At 41.7% G+C, this 13833-nt stretch overlaps 1 protein-coding gene across 3 annotated transcripts; it reads right to left on the reverse strand.

The window, feature by feature from the left end:
* Positions 1–425: 425 nt before the first annotated feature.
* On the reverse strand, positions 426–13066 carry SPATA2 (spermatogenesis associated 2). 3 transcript variants are annotated; one of them, XM_005286223.5, is made up of 3 exons: positions 12932–13066; positions 7099–7526; positions 426–4410 (listed from the first exon to the last, which is right to left on the reverse strand). In XM_005286223.5, the coding sequence occupies exons 2-3, from the start codon at positions 7414–7416 to the stop codon at positions 3157–3159; spliced, it is 1572 nt and encodes a 523-aa protein (XP_005286280.2). In that variant the 5' UTR covers positions 7417–7526; positions 12932–13066; the 3' UTR covers positions 426–3156. The 3 variants fall into 3 exon arrangements, with proteins under 3 accessions (XP_005286280.2, XP_065422039.1, XP_005286279.2); XM_065565967.1 differs by lacking the exon at positions 12932–13066 and adding an exon at positions 12779–12899; XM_005286222.5 differs by lacking the exon at positions 12932–13066 and adding an exon at positions 12687–12833.
* Positions 13067–13833: the final 767 nt, after the last annotated feature.

Genomic DNA, 13833 nt, shown 5'->3' on the forward strand with positions numbered 1-13833 from the left:
ATTTTTAAAAAAAGCACATATGTCCTCATAATGGTGAAGTCAATCAAGTCTGACAAGTAAACTAAAGGAGGATCTCACACCATACATATCTGCTCTGTATATCCTATATAGTCTTAGAAAGCAGTATGACAATCTTCACATTATGGACCAAGCAAAATCATGCTGCTAGGTTTCTAAAAAAACTTTTTGAAGAGTCTACATTTAATGAGAAGTGTTCTGAATTTCATGAACTTGAGGCTCCTGGTTGACATACAGTTACACACGAATCAGTGCACAAAAGTTTCTAATTTGGGCAAAGTGTGTATGAGAGACATCTAAATGTACTCAACTTCCCCTCCCACCCTCCATAAAGACTCAGGCCTTTAAGCAAAGGCTTCAAAACACGTTCAGATGTTTTAACAGAAATCAGATTCAAAACACCTGCATTTTAAGTTAGCATATATTTTACTGTCTCAATCACAGCAACCTCATACAGTAAAATACACAAAAAATAGAGCATGGTATCACTTGCAATTCAACACAGTTTTGTACTACAGTATTCAATGACAGATATAAACACAGGACTTTTCCTTTTTAAAGCAAATATAGTAGTCCCTGCTATGTTCACTGTATAAGTTACGTGGCATCACAGTTTTAGTTAATTACTGTAGTGAAAGTAGCAATATGGAAGTTGAACTAGTGAACTAGAAGGTACATTGTATAGCAGCCAAAACAGGCGTGACACTTCAGAAAGATGAACAGAAAAACTACCAAAATGAGAGCCACCCTTACAGACTGTATTTTAGTAGTAAAATTGTTTTAAATTCTGCATTATATACATACTGTATCTACATGTGTTCTATTTTATACATATACATATATATGTATTTATAAAAAGCCATTAAGATTTTGAAAACCTTAACAACATTCACCTAAGCAATACTGAGCCTAGCCCAATGGTTCCCAAACTGTGGGTCACAATGCACCATCAGTACATGGGGTCACAGAGGACAGACACCATTTTGCTCCTGCAGCATGACCTTGCACATACAGTGCAGGCAAGGTCACAATGCATGGATGATGCCATGTTGTTCTACAAAATGGCATCCTCCATGCTATCTGGAGTCCTGGCAGGAAAGAATTCATTAAAATGGGATCAAGCCAATGAAAAGTTTGGGAACCCCTGCCGTAGCCTTCAGTCAGCAAGATAATACCTGCTTATAACATTTTCAGTTGCAGTCACTTGATTTGTCTTCTGATAGCTAACCACATGCCATTTACTTTATTTCTTAATGCAAGTCAGAGTAGCCTTTCTCAGCCTTCCATAAAATCAAGTTTCACCTTTTCCTTTGTATATCTGACACTCTTATGGCTAAAATATTTTAGTAAGTTTACAATATTAACCTATTTAATTCCGCTCAACCCACAACAGTAAGAAAAAATTGGTGATCAATCATTCATGCATGTTTTTCCACACAGTCAATGGACATTTGGGAAGGGGAAAAAAAAAAAAAAAAAAAAAAAAACCTAGAATCAAACTGTTCAAAAATGTATTATTTTAGTGCAAAGTGGATTAATTTACACTTTAGATAATTTCTTTAGAGATTTTAAATGTTTGATTCCAATACTCAGATTGAGTTTCATAATATTTTGTCTGAATGTAAAAAAAAAAGTAAGAGGGGGCTCTTGCAGATTTTCTTTTCCCATAAGACTAAAGTCTGTCCATAGAAGATGTAGTTTAATTTATTACATGGTTTGACGGCCAAACTGTACAGCACCCTGCACAATGGAATCCTGGACTAGGGCTCCTAGGCACGACAGTCATACAAATAAATAATAAGTTTTATTGCCTGATTCACGTCTACAACTGATGGATTTACTCCAATGGGAGTCATACAAGCTCTGTGAATTTTAATCAGAGCACTGCCTTGGCCTTGCCGGCTGAGCTACGCTATAGACTTTGCAGTGGATTTAGATGGAGGGTATCATCTATGCATACAAAGTTCCCATAAGCATAAGGGAAGAAAATGTGCACTTAGGCCCAAAATCCTGCAGTCCTTACTCAGGTAAGACTCCAATTAATTTAGAAGAGGTGTCTCCTGTGTGAGAGCTTTGGGTGCTTTAAAGAAGGAAGCAAAGAAAACAAAAAAAAAATTCTGAGCCAATAATATCAGTCTGCCACAGTGACTGTAGTAAACCATGAAATACAGTACAAGTAAAAAAAAAATTTAAAAAAGGGAAGCCATCTGAACAAATAACCCAGAGAGGCTTCATAGTTACATAATGATTTTACCACTTTTAGAATTCAACATATTGAATCTATTTATTAAAAAATAAACTGTTTCCAAATCACCTATTTACAGTACAAAGAATGGGATTTAATACATGTGCAACAGAAAATGAATAAAATCAGTACTCAACTGGAAAGACAACACTCCAGGCATAATTTAAATGACATGTATACAGATTCACCTTTTTAAAATACCACACAGTAAAAACCAGTAGGATGGTATTGGCAACACTAGAAAATAAAGCAAGAACTCTCTTCAAATTCAGATTGTATAAGCTTGAGATAAACATCTTGGGGGATGGAAGGGAGAAGGAAGAAACATGAAGACATGAAGAGATGTCCTGGTGTTTACATTTTAGAGCTCAGGAAATGCAGCCAAACTCTTCAAAAATTCGTCCTTTTTGGCAACCAAGCAATTTGCAAATACTTCAAGTATTTTAAAGTTTCCCTATCAAAACAGACAGTGATTTCACAATACACTGAAAATGCTGCTCTTAATTTCTTGATTTTATACTCTGATGTAGTTTTATTTGGGTGAGGCAATAACTGCAATGTAAAAACAAATGTGTGGTGTCACTTAAAGTGCAACAGCTGCCAAGTTTGAAAGGAAAATGTGCTCTTCTCCCCCATCTAAATTGAAAAGCAGTTATCAGATAAGAATCACCTAAATGGTAGCAGCATGAACTCTAATGTATACACAGCATTTGTGAAGCCACTAAAAATGAAACTGGCACCTAATCATTGAAATGTATTTCCAAAAACTGGACACATCTTTTTTTTAAATATTTATATATAAAGAGGTCAGTACCATATTTGTTACCAGTGAAATCAGAAAATTCCATGTGTTTTTAGCCCTTGTTTCTCCCCTCAAACACAGAATTTCAAGTCTATCTATAAACAAGATGGGGCAGCTGGGTTGATTTATAGTTTAATTGATTGTTAGGCAGGAATCTGTGTAGCTCACTCTTTCTACAGCAGGGATCATAATAGTAAGCATTGAGGCAAGCATCACATGAGACTTTTGAACAGAACGTGCATGTGTTTGCAGCTCCAGATCGGTTACAGAAGCCACAGCGCAGGGTGCCTGAAGGCTTGGATTTTGAACTGAGCTGAGCAGCTCTTTCTTGACTCTGAGTCTGTAATGCATACTGAGATTTCTCTCTTAAAGCAGAGCCAGGAGACAAGCCATCATTTGGAATTGTTTTGATTGAATAACTGCTCTGTTTTGCTGCTGGATATTCCTGCCTATAGATGAGCAGATTGTCACACTTTTGGCAAACAGAAGCGCCGCAAGTTATGCCACAATTCTGGCACTTCAGGGAAGTTGTCTCTTTGGCTAGATGCGTACGTTTGTGATAAATAGGATTGGCATCATTTCTTATTAGCCATACATCAGGTTTACTAACTTCTTGTCTTTTAAAATTTAACACACTTCTAGAATCAGGATCAGTATATAAGTCTAAGTCTTCTTGAGCAGAAAAATAGGAGTTGTAGGGGACATTTGTTCTTAACATGCCATTGGGATGGGATGAAATTGGCAGAAATTCATCTGAACACCCATGTGGAGAGCTTGACATAGTAAGAAGAGATGGTGATGGACGTATTATTTCATCTTTAATGTCATCTTCTGTATCAACCAAAATTGGTTCTTTTCTGAGACTCAACGAAGTCATCAATGGTGGTTTCTTATTTTCCCAATAGCTGTCATATGTATCCACGGATTTAGAAGGCTTGCTTACTTTTGGCTTGAAGTAAACTTTAGAGGCTCTTTCACTAGCAGATTTCTGAAGAACCATGCGTGCCATAGAAGTGTTCAAGTTTTCTTTGCATTCTGTGCGCCGTTTCATAGCTTCTGAGCAGCCTCTAACATCTTCATTGCTATTTTTTCGCTCATTTACAACATCAAGCTCCAAATAACCCTTATCCTTCACTTGCAAGTGAATTTCAAGCAGTTGTTCACACTCTATTTTTGCCAAAAAGAGTTCAAATGAAACCATTTTCACTTGGAAGGCATCAACCAGCTCTTTGAGCTTATACATGGTTCCCAGTTCTTGGACATACCCCATGTAGTTCAGAATCTGTCTTACATCCTCCTCAGGTAGTGTGGACTTTACATAATAAACAAAAGGTCCCGTGTAGGTCTGGAAGGGGGAAAATAAAGGAAAGTTAAGTTATAACCTCAGTGGCAGACTAGATGCTCACACACTACAGTGCTGGGTACAATATAGGTACCTTGTTAGTCCTATCTAATCAACCTCTGACAATCAAAGACTACATGTACTCCATGGAAGTTGAACCCAAATTCTGCAGCTCTCCTGTTTGACAGACTAAAAATTCTGCATCAGCTTCAGATAAATCCAAAAAAGGAAGATTTTGCTTAAATTTGAAGACAATATGATCAGCATGTAATCCTCTTGTTATTATATTGTTTATTTTACGCTTCCCTTAAATATTCCAGTTTTAAGTACCAGAAATTGAATTTACAACACAACTGCACCGTATAAGCTTTGGTGGGGGAAAGATGGAGGTTTCAGAAGTGGGTAGCGGACAGCTAAATATTTAAGAATCTTGTGGCCATATTGGGAACATGGGATTACAAAATTAACTGGATGTTTCTGCTAAAGCAGTCAGTGAAATAGTTAATGTTGACATTAAAATCTTATCCGATTTCAAACTTAAATGTACTGAAATGAACAGTGTTAGTTCAAATCTCAGCAAATACTTCAGGATGTTTGCAGACTGGACAGCAGAGTGCTGCATTGGTTTATGCTGGTCACATTTCAAAGGTTTTCTTCATACTATAAGTGCTTGAAACATTTTTAAATGACAGCTCATATTTGGAGGAAGGATGGATTTTATAGCAAATTTTGCAGCCATGAAGCATTGACAATAATCTGTGCTTCAGCTGCCCTATCTGTAATGGACGTAACATTGATTACGTGCATTTACAAGTTGCTTCAGATGAAAGGTGCTTCACATGCTAATAGTTATTAAGGACAGAAAATCCCTCAAGAAGAGGAGCAAGTCTCCTGGGAAAGAAGTTAAAAATACAAGCCTAAGATGCAACACACATGTACATACAAGTATGTTCTAGGGCAGTTTTTACGAAGGCCTATTAGGTACACTCTCTCTTTTCTAAAAATCCAAGGCCATGGGAGATTCCCCACCCTGAGAAACTCAATGAGCACTTGCTCACTGATTCAGACAGAAAAACACAGCAGCCAAATAAATCATTTGCAACTTTGTGAAACACTGTCCCAAACTTATCTTTTATGTTTGGGAAACAACTGACCTTTCTTCTGAACTGCTTAGCTTAATGCAAATATCTGGCCAGGGATAATCATAACATTTTAAAGCAGAGAGTTCACTCAAATCAATTTGTACAACATGCTTACAGTTTTTCTTTCAGATGACTATGTGTCAAAAAGCTAATGAAGACATAAGTGTCTCACTTCAAAACTTATTAGTATTATTTTTTTAATCAAAATTTCAAACGTTGAGCTGAGGTGTAGCAGTGGGTTAAATATTTCAGTCTGAGCAGAGCTAACAGCCATCAATATTGTTGACAAAATTGACTCCAAAGAGGATGATGGTTCACAGTGTTTGATTTGGAAGGCACATTCTACATTTTCTTAAGTCTTAATCATGTTTTACATGTCAAGAGTCTACAGTAAGGCTTGTGGGGGATGAGGAAACATATGGATCCATAAGAAATATCCCTTGTGATGCAACATAGCTGAGATGTTTGCTCTGACTGGAGTTCAAACCCTATATTGGGTCACAAGTGGAAATGATTTGGCTCTGTCAACCTTGTACATGGTGGTAAAAAGAATGACAATACATGACCAACATCTACATTGTTAGCATCCCAAGAGGTGCCCTAGACTGGAATAGTCAAGATCTTACCTGTCAGGACTTCAGTGCAATGAGAAAGTAGACCTATGGAGAGTTCTATTAGTCTGGAATAATTCCCCCCCTAAAAGATGTAATAGAAACTACTGATTGCACAGTGCTTTTTTTTTTTTTAAAGGACACTGTCAAATAGTTTAGTGTATAGAAAAATGCTTTGTAAGGCTATATTAGAAGTATTTATATGAAACCTTCAAAAACAATTTTCTGTCTGGATTTAAAACGTCACCTGTAGTGTTCACAACTCAAACACTGCAGCTTTGATCCAGTATAAATGAGAACCCAAAGACAAGACAGACTCAAAACTGGCAGTGGAAGAGAAGCTAACTAGTCTGCTACCATGATCTAAACTGAGCTATATGCAATTATTAAACAAATAGCAAAGATGAGGCTTTTAAAATACTATCAATCTCAAACAAAGACCCTGACATAGGTAAAGAATTTGAAAGGACATTTAAAAAAAAAATGCAAGGTTCCATGTGATCAGGAATGAAGAAAGATGTTCTTAAAGCAAATTAAAGAAGTTTGCTTGCCAGTGTGAAATGAGTTGAGGTTTCCAATCCAATTCCTGGTAAACAAGTGTCCACTTCACAAAACACCGCACATTGCAATTAGTGCTAAATTAATAGCAGTTCTGGCAGAAAGGGCAAATATTGAGTGAACTTAGAAGTCAACTATCCATTCACCCTAGTGGTATTCCCTCGCTGTCAAAGTCAGGATACAACAGTAGGCCAATGGGAGGGAGCAGAAGGGGGATGCTTGCCCTGATTCTGCCTGTTTTATGGATACAGAGAGGATTTCAGACTCCAGGACTGCCTATCTGTCACCTTTCAGCAACGCAAAAAATATTCAGGAATAAAGTTAGATGAAACTACAAATCATTGTTCTAATGTATTATCACCACATGTGAAACTTCTTACCTTTATAGTTTTGAATTCCTTCTTCCAAGGGTAAAGAAAGAGATTAATTCCTATCATCTCCAGCATAGCGAATGCAGTATGGAGAGAACGTAAATTTGAGGATTTCAGGGATCTTAGTGAATTTTCAGCCATCTCATAAAATTTAATCAACCGGAATCTATAAAAGGGATCAATCTTGGGAAGGCAGAGTAAGGCTGATGCTGCCACTCGCAGATATTCATCATTAACAGGGCGCTGTTTGTTGTCAGAAGCATTCAATTTGGATTCATGGAACTGTACATACTTCTTAAATAAATCGTCTTTATATTTCGTATCCATTGAAATAGGACTTTGGCTCACTCTTGGGTGGCTACCTCGTCTCTTCCATGGTTATTCTGCAACAGACGGATTACTGAGCCTTTTACAAGTTTTCAGTAATTGTGATTCTTCTGGAATAAAAAGAAAAAACAAAGACAAGTCATTACAGCTGTACTACTCCAGCATGCCTGTAATTTCCACATACCCACAGGAGCCTGCAAAAGTGTGCACAGAGCAGTGGATCCCAACAACAAACTCTTCAGGCTTCTGTAACCATGTAATAGGCATACTGGTCTTTTGGTGCCCCATGAAGAGCCCTTCACAGACATTATACATTCCTCTCCAACTGCATCCTAGAACAAAGCCAAGCCAGAGACTGATATAGACATTTGGGAGTTAAATCCCAGCAATGAGTCCACAACAATTTCCCCAAGTCCCATCTGGCTCTTTGAGCCAAGGCAGCCTTAGCCCCAAAGAAATTAGGTGCACGTGAGCCTAAAGAAGGCAGAGATGCTTTTTGGTCCAAACCATTCTATTCTTATGATGACTAAAAGCAAGGGCATGGTGCGATGAAAACAAAGTAACCTGTTTATACTGTTCTGGGGGCTAATGAGTTAAATTGCATGAAGAGAACTACAATCAGAGACTATTCATCTATTATTTTGCTTTCTCCAGAAAAAATATATAAACAACATGAACTGCTCCAAAAGGGTTCTTTCTACTTAACTCAGGACTTCTGCTGTGATTCTCTCTAACTGCATGGACTGCACAGCCCAGCACTCTAGTCTTTCTAGCTGTACCTTATCTGTGAGCCTCTGTGTGCTACTGATACCCTATCCAGCTGTGTATATCCTAGCCTGCCAAGGAGGTGGGGCTGTTCGATACTCATCTCACAACTGTGGAAGAGTTTGCATGCAACTGAACAGGAGGCAGTGGGCAGCAAGTGGCACAGCCAAGATTTTAGCCTGAAACTTGCAGTTACATCAAAAGGCTGGAATCCCTACTTTTAACAGCTATTATGGGCCCTGCTGGGACCTGTTATGCTGGTGTAGTACAAAACCTTCGTTACTTAAGGTTTTTACAAGTGTACTAATAAGTGTGTTTCTACTTTAGTGACTTGATGTCTCCTGCATATGCAAGCCCTTTACACTGGCTTCCAAATGCTACCAAAGCAGAGATGTATTTGTGTTGCCCTGATGTCATCCAGATTCTACAGAATACAAACTCTTATTTTTAAAGAAAGTACATGTCTAGTCCTTATGGCTGTGAAAACCTCCCAACTGTGAGCCAAATGTACGTCAATGGAGTGTTGTCTTTCTGAGTCTGCAGTCAGCCTAAAACAATGACTCAAAAGTGTAAACTCCCCAACCCACATTAAGCCCATGTAAATGCCATCAGTAATTATTCAGTTGCTGATCATTTTAGCAGATGGGAATGAAGCCGGGGGGGGGAGGGTTAGAATTGCTGCTGGACAGAAGATGCATCAGGAAGATGTTAAGGAAGAAGAAGGAGAAACAAAGGGCAGAAATTTCAATGGTCCCAAATTCAAGAATATTCTTTCACCAAGTAATGCTGAATACAACAATGAGGAAGTGAACAAACAACAAGCTAGAAGTTTAGTACAAGCGATCTTTGAGCAAGCTTCCCTCTTGAAATCAGTGAGAGTTCTGCTGGGAAATACAGGGAATATGGAATCCTAAATTCATATCTCAACCCAAGATCCATAAATAAAAATGCAATTGAGTCTTCTCCACAAGATGAGTTTACTGCCCCTTCCCTAAAGTTATTTCTTTATTTGTATAAAACAGAACTGGACAAAGGCAGCAGAATGCCACTACTCAACCACCACCTCCCTCCCAAATTAAATAATTAGGCTATGCAAAAGAGCTCTGATTGTTTCCAATCAACTGGGACTTTCAAACCAGTCTGGATAATAGATTTAAAAAACAGGGAACAATCCTGCACTAGAATGGAGCTGGATTAGCTATCCTAGCCTCCATCTCTATTTTCAATAGTTGTATGATACAGCAGCTTTGTTTCATGAATGGGGCATTACGATTAGGAAGTCCCCTAAAGACAAGTAAGTCCTTTGTAAAGATCTTATGAACTGTGACATTCATAATCATCTCCAGCTCCCATGACTTGCCATTTGTGCGCATGCCAAGGTTCACCAGCTCATGTCTGAAAATCAAAATATGAGACAAACTAAGGCTATGTCTACACTGCACACCTTACAACAGCATGGCTGTGCCACTGCAGCCGTGCCATTGTAAGGTGCACAGGGTAGCTGCTCTTTGTCACCAGGAGAGAGCTCTCCCGGTGACAAAATAAAACCACCTCCAACAAGGGGCAGTAGCATTGTCACTGGGAGCACGACTCCCACCAACGAAACACTGTCCACATGGGTACTTTCCGTCGTTAAAACTTGTTGTTGTTCAGGGGTTTGTTTTTTCACACCCTGAGCGACAAAAGTAACAATGAAAGTGCCAACGTAGACAAAGCCTTAAACAGAAGCCAACAACTTTCAAGAGAACTCTTGTTTTGCCTCTCAGCATTTACAGTTTAACTCCCTGAAAAATCCTATCTTTAACAGCTCACTAATCAGCAGGTGGGTTCTAACAGGTGTTAGATGGCAACAGTTTACTTTCAACCATACATGGTTACAGTACTGATAAGAAATCCAGTGCACAAATAAATCTGGTTGTATAGCAATGACTTTACTTGGCTCAGAAGATTGTTAAAGAATATTGAGCCCTGCAAGTCACTCACTGAGGCCTTGGCTACACTTGCGGATTCACAGCGCTGCCGTGAAGCGCGAGTGTAGTCGCACCGCCAGCGCTGCAAGAGCTCTCTCGCAGCGCTGCAAGTACTCCACCTCTCCGAGGGGAATAGCGTGCAGCGCTGCAGGCGCTGATTACACTGGCGCTTTACAGCGCTGCACTCGCTGCGCTCGGGGGAGGGGGGGTTCACACCCCTGAGCGCAGCAAGTGCAGCGCTGTGAATTGCCAGTGTAGCCAAGGCCTGAAAGTTGTAACTCTCGTGGCTATTTGATAACCTACATACTATGAGCTGTCATCTTAGTCCAGTTCCTAGTGGACATAAAGAAAGCCACTAATATATCTGTCCCCCTTCATCACTTTGATGAGACTTCATCAAGGTCTCAGCACAGAAATAAAAAAATGAAAGGGCCATAGAGATTCAGTGTCCCTTTCAATCCAAGGAACAGTTACTCTAGCATAGAGGTGAAATACAGTCATAGCAACATGAGGAAAGTTTACAATATGCTGCTACTCATGCTGTCACCTTTATGAGGCTGAAATAGGATTTCAGTCTCTAAGGCTTTCACCAACACTTAAAAAAAAAGAAGAGTATTGTATTGAGCACAAGAAAATGCTTAACACCACAAAAATGTTTTTGAATGTTAAGGCATCCTAGATTATGATTAAGTTTATTAAAAGACAGAAGCCTACAAGGTACATTTATGTATCACCCTCAATCAAAGCCATCACTTTGCTTATAAACTGTAGTATTTCAGTTAAGAAGTGTTGTCCCAGAAGTACTAAAACTCTTCAAATGACAAAGCTAAAGAAAGATAGCTGACATATTAAGCATTATTATAAGACAATAAATGTGCCACCTTCAGAATTGTGATTACATTAGAAAAAGCTGAATTATCATTGCTCTGAAATTGCCAATCTATAGGGAAGTCAAATAATTCTGTCCCACTAAGAATAAATAAAACCCACGCAGTCTTACATTGGTCTTTAAAATGGTTTCTAAAGCATCTGACAAGAAAAATCCCCTGACCCACAGAAGAAAATCCCTCTGCTATAATTCTTAACTACTCAAATAGGTACCATTCAAAATATTCATTAGCTCTTTGAATCAGGACTTTATAAGAGGGATTCCTCGACCCAGACAGCGAGAACATAGCTTTCATATTACACTGAGCTACCCAGCATAAAATGTGGCTGAACCATCAAAATAATTTTACCACAAACCCACAGGCATATCCCCTGAATAGCAATTTGAGGTTGGAGGCTCATGCAACAGGGTCTCATCGAGCAGGCAGCTATTTTTTTTTAAACCGAATTCAACTGAACCTATAAAATAAATTGATCCGGTGTACCCAGCTCAGTTTCTGAACCTATAGCTAATGGATTGAAATCCTGATCTAACCTGGCATCCTTCTCAATCCTGTTTCCATAATATGCTGTTTGGAAAAACCAAGCTCTCTCCCTCTCTCCTCACTTAACATTTTGCCAATTCTACATTTTAAAAGAAAGCATTCTCCTGGACTATTCTTCCACTGCTAATCATCAGCCAACTCTGCTGCTAATTCTGCCTCAGAGCCTTCCTGGGCCAGGTACAAAGTCAGGAAACTTTATTAGAAATCATTGCTGGCCTTCAGTTATCCGCATGGGCTCCCATCCTCTCTGCTTCTTCTGAGTACATTTACACTCAAAAACCAACCAAACACCACAGCATCAAGCCTCAGGGCTTGGGTCAACTGACCCAGGCTACAGAAAGTAGCAATGCAGATTTTCCCCAATCGGTCTGGAACTCAAGCTCTGAGACCTCTCTACCTCCCCGTGGATTTCAGAGCTTCAGCACATCTATACAGCTACCATTAGCCCGACAGCGTGAGCCCAAGTCTGTTGACTGGGCTTTGAGACTTGCTGCCATTTGGTGCTGTGGGGAGGGGTGTGTGTGTGCATGAGATAGTCAATGGAAGAACCTTGTCTGTATACACTACATCGTGCTATTAGTTTTTTTCATAGATCCCAAGGCCAGAAGGGAACATTGGGCTCACCTAATCTGACCTCCTGCACAACGCAGGACATACAACTTCTGCACAATAATTCCATGGGCAGATCTTTACACCCTTAGAGGCATCTTCTCCCAGCCCGCCCTCTCCCGAGGAGGAAGTCTCCGATTACATTACTGGGGCTGGGGGAGGCCAAGGGGAGCCCGAGATCACTCGGGCCCTTCTGCACCTGTGCTTGGCGGGGCTCTGCGCGACAGGGTTGTGCCTAGCTATACAAACCTCCCCCGGCTAGTGAAAGCGAAACCCAGAGCCCGCGCCCCGGGGGCCCGCAGCGGGGCAGGCCGGGCACCCCGCACCGGTAGGCGCATGAGAGCCGGGCGAAGCGGGGGTCCGACAAGGACCCGCAGCGCTTATGACCCGGAGCCACCCGCCGGCACCCGAGAGGGGCCGCCCGGGGAGGGGGAGCTGGGACAGGGCCCTGCTCCCCGTCGGGGCTCTCCCCAGCTGGGGCCGCCTCACTCACAGCTTGCAACGAGGGGAAACCGGGTCCGGGTCGCGCGACCAGCCGCCACTGCCACCCGCCTGCAGGAAGCCACCCGTGCCCCGGATACAGACCCCCGTCCTCCCTCAAGCAGCCGGAAGTGACCCCTGTGGGGCGAGTGGGGAAGCGTAAGGACCCGGAAGAGCTTTGGCGCATGCCCACTGCTCTCGGAAAGCAATCGACAGTAGCCTTTGCTCGCAAGGGAGCTCTCCGCTCCTCTCTCTTACCCATCCCCCCCGTCCCCCAGCGAGGCACCCGCATGCTCCTCTGTCCAGCCGAAGCGAAACAGCGGCAGCCGCAACCCGGCAGCAAATCAGTTTAGAGACAAGTGACGTAATACGGTTGCCTGTTCTCATTGCGCATGCGCCGCTCGTGGACCGTAATCTCGCGTGTGATGTCATAGAGAAGGATTTAAAGGGCTAGAGTAGCCTCTGGCAGGTTTTCTCCTACCCTGAGGGCTCTCCCTCTAGGCCTGCAGGGTACCTGGGGCCTGGCTACCCTGTCCAGCAGGGCCAGGGCTGGAAGCGGCCTGCTGAACAAAACTGGCCTTTTCACAACAGAGCGACTCTGACGACAGGGCACTGATTGTCCTGGGACATGCCTGGCCGCTGCCAGCCCAGCTAGAACTAGAGTCCAGTTCATCTGGAGCCTTGTTTGGTGAGGGTGCAGTTGGATCAGGCTTTGAGGCACTGACTAAGGGCTTGTCTACACTATAATATTTAGTTAACTTAAGTCTACATACAGCCACAGCAGTAATTAAAGTGGTATTTCACGTCCACACTATGCTCCTTCTCTCGATGGTGCGCATTCCCCCCGACAGTGCTTCCACTGACTGAAGTGGGGCACTGTGGGGCACTGACTGCTTGAGCACTCCGCCCCTGGTTGACAGCCCGAGCTGCTGGCCTGGTGCGGGGCTCACAGGTGGAGTATGGGGCTGGCAAGTTCCCTGCAACACAGCAGCAGCCCTGGGAGCCTCATCTGCAGGCAGGATTCTTGGTGCTGGCTAGGCTACCAGCTCCAGCGCAAGGAGCCTACCAGCAATGAAATTGAGTCCAGCTATCAGCCTTGAACGGGACTGACAGCCAACAGGAGATGTAAACAACACAGTGTCTACAAGGACATTGTATTG

Source organism: Chrysemys picta, chromosome 13, assembly GCF_011386835.1.
Source record: "Chrysemys picta bellii isolate R12L10 chromosome 13, ASM1138683v2, whole genome shotgun sequence".
Taxonomy (NCBI): Eukaryota; Metazoa; Chordata; order Testudines; family Emydidae; genus Chrysemys; species Chrysemys picta.

Excerpts from the sequence above, each read along its gene's own strand:
- SPATA2 (XM_005286223.5), bottom strand. The coding sequence starts at position 7,416 with ATGGATACGAAATATAAAGACGATTTATTTAAGAAGTATGTACAGTTC. Across the intron at positions 4,411-7,098 it reads AGGAATTCAAAACTATAAAG|ACCTACACGGGACCTTTTGT; the intron begins GTAAGAAGTTTC and ends TCCCCCTTCCAG.